The following is an 8,002-nucleotide window of genomic DNA, read 5'->3' on the forward strand; positions in this document are numbered from 1 at the left end:
TATTTTAAACGGAAAATCAACTGAAGGATCAAATTTAATACAATTTAATGAAACAATTATTATTGACTCAGAAGTATTCCACAACCAGGAACAAGAAATTAAAGATTATATTATAGCTAATGGAAACGAAAGAATTCACATTCTTGAAATATTGAAATCAGAAAACGAATATCAATTTGACAACATTAAAAAATTAAACAAATTTTAATACCATTTGAAGAACACCCAATCAAGAATATGTTCATAACTATAGGAGTACTTGTAGTCCTGGGATTAAGTATATTTGTAATATTCAAACTATATATAATTTATCAAACAACTGTATATCTAAGAAACTACAACGCTACCATAGAACGTGTAGGAATGACTCATCTACTCAAGACTCAAGTATAGATCAGGAGATCTATTCTTCACAAGAGAGGGGAGAGTTAATACTTTAACCTTTAACCACAACCTTATCTTTCAGTAAACATTAAAGAAAAATCATCAAAACAACTTTATCTTAGAACAATAGAAGCGCACTATCAGTACAACAAACAATAACAATCCAAATAGTTATTTACTAGTAAACAACTAGCATCTCAATAGTATGAGCAGCGATAAGCATAGCCTATATAAGCAACTGGAACAATAGCCTCGAGGTCACTTTATCATTATCGACTGCCGAGTAACAAGTTCTGTATACCACTTGTAAAGGTACAGTTTAAGTTTAATATATTCAATACTTAAGTACATGTGTATACTGTGAATTATTAAACGAATAAAGGATCAGTCAGTACCGATCTCATTGGCTGACTTAAAATTATATTTATTTTATTCATAACGAGTAAATAAATTAACTCTCGCGAAAAAGTGAATAAACATATATAATAAACAATAAATAAAAAATGGATATATTCGTGATCACTCAAATCCATTGGAGCTTCCAAATGCAAAGTAAGCCATAGTTTTTTCACAATTGAATTGCTTTTTTTTTAATATTTGTTGCAGATTCATAAGTTATTTTCGATTAAATAAAGAAGCATTTTGTTTTTTACTGAATGAGATGAAGGAACATTTCCACAAACGTGTGCGAGGAACGGCCATACCTCCTATATTAAAATTATGCGCAACTCTGCGTTTCCTTGCTGACGGTGGTTATCAAAAATGCAGTGGAACTGATTTTAACATTGGGTTGGCGCAACCTACGATATCTTTAGTAATTAAAGAGGTTCTAAATATAATTGAACAACGTACATATTTGTGCCCAATGGATTAAAATTCAAATGACTGAGGAGGAGCAAAACGCTTCAAAAGTTTCATTTTATTCAAAAAGTGCTTTCCGGGAGAAGTTGGTTGCATCGACGGAACTCATGTTCGCATAATTTCACCAAGAAAAGAAGTGCCACATCTTTATCTTAACAGAAAGGGCTACTACAGTTTAAACGTGATGAATGTATGTATAAAATCAGAATTATATTAGAAACAAAATGGTATAATTTCTTAAAATTTTTAGCTTTGTGATTATAAAATGTCTATTCGATATGTGGATGCTAGGCATGCAGGCGCAAATCATGACTCTTTTGTTTTCAATGTTAGCGATTTGAAAGTGCATTTACAGAACAACATACAGAATAACACTTGGATCTTGGGTAAGACTTTATCGTATTTATTGCTAAATAATTAGAGTAGAGTAGATAATTTCTTAGGAGACGCTGGCTATCCTCTGCACAAATTTTTAATGACGCCTTATCGCTTGGCGGAAGCTTCTTCACCCCAAGCACGCTACAATACAGTACACTCAAAGGCCCGGAATATTGTAGAGCGGACAATTGGTGTACTCAAGAGTAGATTTCGATGTCTTGTACGAGGTTTACATTACACTCCCGAAAAGGCTAGGCAAATTGTGAATGCTTGTTGCGCATTGCACAATATTTGCCAACACTTTCAAGTGGAATCTCCGGAAGAAATACCATCTACTTCACATACTACAATGACCAATGATATTTTGGACATAGAAAGAGAAGAAGAGGATACGGCTCGAATAATTCGCAATAATATTACGACTTCCCTCTAAACAATTAAAATATTAAATTTCATTTATTATTTCTAATGTGCTATTTATTCAGGCATATATTTAAATTTTATTTAAATAAATTCATTAAATAACAATATCACTTCATTTTTTAAGGTAAACTTAAACTATGGTACAAAAATATAAAATATCACTTCATTCCAGAATTATTAAAAATAAAATAAAAAAAATATTACTTTGTGTCTTAAATAACCAAAAAAAATTAAAATCTTTGCGAAGATTTTAATTTGGCAATTTTGAGGCGCTGCACCTCAATTTGAATTTATTGTTTCCAAATTGTGGCTTTCCTCTTCCTACTTCTGGAAACTTCTCCATTAACTCCACCAATTTTTCGAATTGCTTTTTTGTTGCAACTTTATTTTTTCTAAAAATTTATAAAAAATATTAATTAAAATTAATTTAACATTAATTAAAATAGTTATTTTACCCGTCCTCCATTTTTCTTTAATATTTTTTTGTATTTCACTGCACGAATGTTGAACTTCAACTGCTATTAAGCAGTTGAAGTTTATTTATATACTGGTCAACCCCACTTGTACAGAGTTGAAAACCGCAATACCAAAAAAAGTTGAAGTTCGATCATACTTCAACCGCAATTTTTTTTGACGGATTGAGTTGAAGTTGGCAATACCGAATTTTTAAACTTCGACTGAAATGCAGTTGGGTTGAAAACCGCAATAGGGGCATTAAATTTATACCAATTTGTATGTTTATTACATAACGTTGGCTTGGCGGCCGAAATTATTGTCTTTTCATACAGCTTTAATAACAATGGTGAATGGTCAGAACTTAGGTCTGAGTTATCTTTAATACGTACATAAATTGTTTTTCGGTACTTTATTGATTATAAAGAAGTCAATAAGGTGTAGAAATTTCTGTCTATCTGTAGGTCAATAAGTGGGTCTACCTGTACAAACAAAATTGCATCCAATTGCTTCTACACCTTTGAGAAGTTCTCGACCTTTCGTTGTAGTTAAACGAGATTCCCAATGAGTCCGTTTTACGTTGCCATCATTATTGTACCTTCCGTCATATTTTTTTAATAAATTATAAAAATAATATACGTATCTGTTTTTTATATTATGCCTAGGTGGACTAATTTGATTTGATTAATATCACACTCCGTCCTTGTGCTGAGTTTGCCGGTTGTGGTGTGTGATGTTATTCATAGTATTTAAATTTTAAAAATTAATATAGAGATATTTCAGTCGTGTAGAATAACTTTTAATTCCTTTTTACTTTTGGAAAGACCCTTGCGTTCCATAGCATTATTCTTAAAGAGTTACTATTCATCAATAAATTGTAGTTGGTACACAAGAGCGTTGAGCCGCTGATTAAAGGACTTAAATTGTTCCTCTCGCTCATTTAGTTTATCCAAAACTTGGGATAACGGACTACTTTTTTAATTGTATTTGTATGACCTTGCTTAGCCATTTGCGCAAATGTAAATTTAGAAATGTAAGGAAGGGATTTTACTTCAACTGTGTTCATAATAGGTTTGTTCGACAGAACATTGGCATTCTCCTCAACTGAATTACCATTCTTGTTATCTTTAATTTTTTGCAGTTCTTTTGCAACGACACAACCTCGGTAGCTTAAAGGATGAGAATCGCCGCAGTTACAACATTTAGCAGGATCTTTCTCACCTTTGCTGCATTCAGTAGTAGGATGTTTGTCTCCACATTTTACATACCTCGATGGCTTACCACAGAGGTTTTTTGTATGTCCAAAAGTTTGACAGATTTTGCACTGTGATTTATGCACTATTAAATGCTTTAATAGGCTCAACTTTGACAACGCTACTAAGAATGCTTTTGATCTGGTGGATTTTCTTAATGTTTTCGGGAGCATCCATTTAAGCTTATTAATTGCATTTAATACTATGTTCCCACCAAAAATTTTAAGTGGTTCGATTACATTTAATCTCTTGACTAATCTAGCCAGTTCTTACTGCCGTTGGACAGATGATAAAACTGATGTTTTTGCCATTCAAGAACTGAAATCGTATAATATTTATTAAAAGAAAACATTTTTATATAGTATTTTGTTATAAAAGCCGTCTCTTTTAAATATTTTCCATATAATGGACATAATGGACGCATTTTTTTTATTTTCATTTTCATTTCGTTTAATTAATTTTTTGGTTACATTTTTAAGATTAAGAACTGTCATTTTTGTATGGCTAAATCTTGTTAAATTTATAAGATTTCAGCAGCCGAATATGGTATAAGACATTAAAGCCTTGAAATTTTAAATCATTTAAAATAGATTGTGTATATTTTTTATGATTACTTTTAGAGGCCTATTATGTTTACATTCGTAGATAAACCAAGGTGTATTTTCATTTGATAAGAATTTTGTTACTGTGCGATAATAATTTGCATCGAAAACATTAAGTTTGTAGGTGCCGTGGCTGAAAAGCTTGATTAAGAAGTCGTTATTTATTAGAGCTGTAATATTAGAATGTATGTTATTAAATCCTTTACATCGTTTATTATAATAGGAGGTGGGCGGTGGGTTTTAGTATCATTGTTTGGCACCTGCGCTTTATTTTTATTTTTTGCGGTTTTTTGAAGAGCGCTTCTTTTTTAGTATCCACTGAGTTTCTTTAGCTAGCTCATCTTCACCACTTTTGTATATTTGATCAACATTCATAATTGAATTTTTTGCCTCAATACTCACATGCTTGCTTTTACTAGTTTTTAGTTTTTCGTTTTTTTTTATAACGCTACTTTATCTTTATGTAAGTGATTGCACATTGCTTCCAAAGTTTTAAGCCTTTCATTTATAAGCGAGTTTGTTTTTTCTGATTTTCCTATTTTATTTTTTCTAAATGAGCTGAGACTGTTTCTCGGCGTCACCTCAGCCATTTTTATTTTCTAGTGATTTCTCTACAGGGTAATAGCAGAGAACGTAAATTACAGAGAAGGTCCAACTACGGACAAGCGTGTGAACTGTTAAAAGCTAACAAAATGCGATGGCGTGTTTCACCACAGCTAGCTAAGAAGAAGAAATTTTAACAGTGGCGTGTGAACAGAGCTGAGCATTCAATGAAAATTATGCTGATAACATTCTAAATAAATTATGTTATTTTCAAAACAATATTTGTAGTTAATGTGCGAATAAGAGTTATTTATTAAATATTTCATGTGCTTGATAATATATTATAAATTCACAAATATTTATGTAGATATGCTATATATGTATATGTATGTACATATGTGTATATGACATACTATTATAATATCCTAAAAAAAATAATATATTACAATAATATTTCATTTTAATTTTCATACGCATCTACATATCAGATAGGCTATGTTCGTAAATGCATCATGACGCGCATCATGACGATTGCATAACAAACAGAACGTTCAGAAATGCAATATTGCAACACTGCAATAATCAAGCGTTCAAAAAAGCAACACTTCTATCAACTGTCATACATAATTTCTATCAAAAAATTGTTTACTGCATTTAACTACGATGTCTGACGAAAAGTAAGTGCAAAACTGTTTTATTTTAATTTTTGTATTGAAATTTAGTTAAATTATGTTAATAATAATTGTATAAATTATTATTTTTAAATTTTTGGTGAAAATCTCAGTAATGCGGAGACGCAGTTATTGCTGAGATTACGGTTAATATGGAGGACGAATTTAAATCCGGTAGAAAGAAGAAAAATGTATTGTGGAAGAAAGTTTTGAGCGAAATTAAAAATGTAAATCCACATATAAGACTGGACAGCACCACAGCGCAAAGAAAATTCTTAAATCTCTTGGTAACGTACAAGCGCATTAAGAAAAGAAATAATTCTTCCGGTAGAGAAGCTACATCCTGGAGGTATTTTGAGGACTTCGACGAAGTTTATGGTACAAGGTACTCAATTACTCCTCCAATAGCAAATTTGCAAGCCTCTTTGGATTTGGTACCTTCAACGTCGCCCACATCTTCAAGTGAAGTAAATGAGTCGCCAGATTCTCCACCGACTAGCAGTCAGAGAGCCACTCGTCCTCGAGCGACGTCTAACAAAGACATTTTAAAGTTTTTCGAAGCAGAGGCGGTTAAAGAAGAAGCTCGACATAACGAGGTCATGGCTATGGAGAGGGAAAAGCTGTCTCTAGAAAAAGAAAGAATAAAAGCTCTACTAGACATGAAATCGGTGTTGGCAGATTATTTAAAAAAATAGTGTTAATATGAATAGATAAGTATTTGGCCTGTGGTAGAGAACTGAAATGTACCTTTTTATTTTTTATATGTGTAAGAAGTTCAACTTATTTTTTTATTGAAACTAGGTTTAGTTAAATAAATGTTTTTTCTTATAGAAAATGTCCTCGGGAAACGACTTTATTGTTTTAATAAATGATTTGTTTTTAGGTATTTTTCTTTTTAAAGACAAACATTTGTACCTACAAATTTTTCTTTTTGACTTCAATAGCCTTCTTTTACTTAAATTTAAAGAAAATCTATCATTTCTTTGCTCACAAATTTCGTCTAGTATTAGATTCAGCAAAATTTCCATTTTAGTATTATACGCGTTCAAAAATGCAAACAAATGTATCTGCAAATTGTCAAAAATTGTATAAGAAGTATCAAACGTCAAACTTGCAGTGTTGCAACTGTTGCTTATGCTGCAAGTCATGATGCATTTACGAACATAGCCATATTTGTAGACAAATACGGGTGACGCTTTGTCGTCGCGTCAGTTCTTCGACACATTAACTCTTTGACAAAACGTAAGCTTCAGCCATTGGTTACCCATGACAACGGAGATTTCGTATGAAGCAATAAGTGTACATCTTTACATACAAAGTTGTGTGTTGACAAATTTACAAACATTTTGCGTATGGTTCTTGTTGTTTACATGCAAATTATTACTTGCGCGAACGCGGGGTGGTTTTTAAAAAGATGTTAATCTAGTGAGCTATTGTTCAAAAACTAAACTGAATTATCTTTATTTCACTTATATTTATACAATTGATATCTTAAGCCTAGGTACAGAGTTTCATCTTTCATTCTAAGAAGTGCAGACTTATGTGTTAGATGATGTGCTGTCTAATTCTACTTAAGGCGTGCCATAAGTTATAGTTTATGGCCACTTCCTAAGCGTCCCGTCTTCGAATATAAATTCTGTAAGTTATTAATTTGTGTCGATAGTTTTATTAACATTTTTTTTTTCTTTTGAATTTTTAACTTTAATATTTAATATAATATATGTTATTATTTTTGTAATAAAATAACCCATTATGATTATCAATAATAAATGTCCACCAAATGTAAATAATGTCCACCAAATAGGATTTATTTTTATTTCTTGTTTTATTGGATTTAACATGTTAAAGTTTTCCAATCTTAAATAAATATTTATTGTTTCAATGCATTATTTTACAAAAAATTGCTTAAATTTTCCTTCTTTTAAATATTTAAAATTTTTTCCGGTGGAATTTTCATATTTTATATCATCAATTATAACATTATTATCAAAATTTATTAAATATACTCCGTCTATTGTATGATTATTTACATTATGTTTTCCGGAAATTGTTATAGCTCCGTCTTTTATAATATTTATTACTTTATTTGCTACATTAATTTTTGTACAATTATGTTTATTATATAACATGTCTGGTAAACAAGTATTATTATTAGTATTGTATTATCATACAAAATGCATTATTTAACACTTTTTTTACAAACTTGGACTGAATAAAATTTATTTTCTTATTTTGATTCATTGGTATTTTCATTTTCAATTAGTAATTTACCATCTTTTTGTGAGACGGGTATTGCTTTAAATAACTTACAAATGTTTGGTATTTTTGGATATTTAATATATACTTGGTAAATATGATAAATGTGGTTATCTGTAGTACTAGATTCCAGCATAAGAAGATTCATCAAGCTACCTGGCTGTCTCCGGATCGAAAA

The 8,002-nt window shown here is 30.7% G+C and overlaps 1 protein-coding gene across 1 annotated transcript; it reads left to right on the forward strand.

The window, feature by feature from the left end:
* Positions 1–902: 902 nt before the first annotated feature.
* Positions 903–2,102, forward strand: LOC120769005 (putative nuclease HARBI1). The gene is made up of 4 exons (XM_040095844.1): positions 903–936; positions 991–1,435; positions 1,496–1,631; positions 1,689–2,102. Exons 2-4 carry the CDS (start codon positions 1,430–1,432, stop codon positions 2,054–2,056), a joined length of 510 nt encoding a protein of 169 aa, XP_039951778.1. The 5' UTR covers positions 903–936; positions 991–1,429; the 3' UTR covers positions 2,057–2,102.
* The last annotated feature ends 5,900 nt before the right edge of the window (positions 2,103–8,002 follow it).

Source organism: Bactrocera tryoni, chromosome 2 (genome assembly GCF_016617805.1).
Source record: "Bactrocera tryoni isolate S06 chromosome 2, CSIRO_BtryS06_freeze2, whole genome shotgun sequence".
Taxonomy (NCBI): Eukaryota; Metazoa; Arthropoda; class Insecta; order Diptera; family Tephritidae; genus Bactrocera; species Bactrocera tryoni.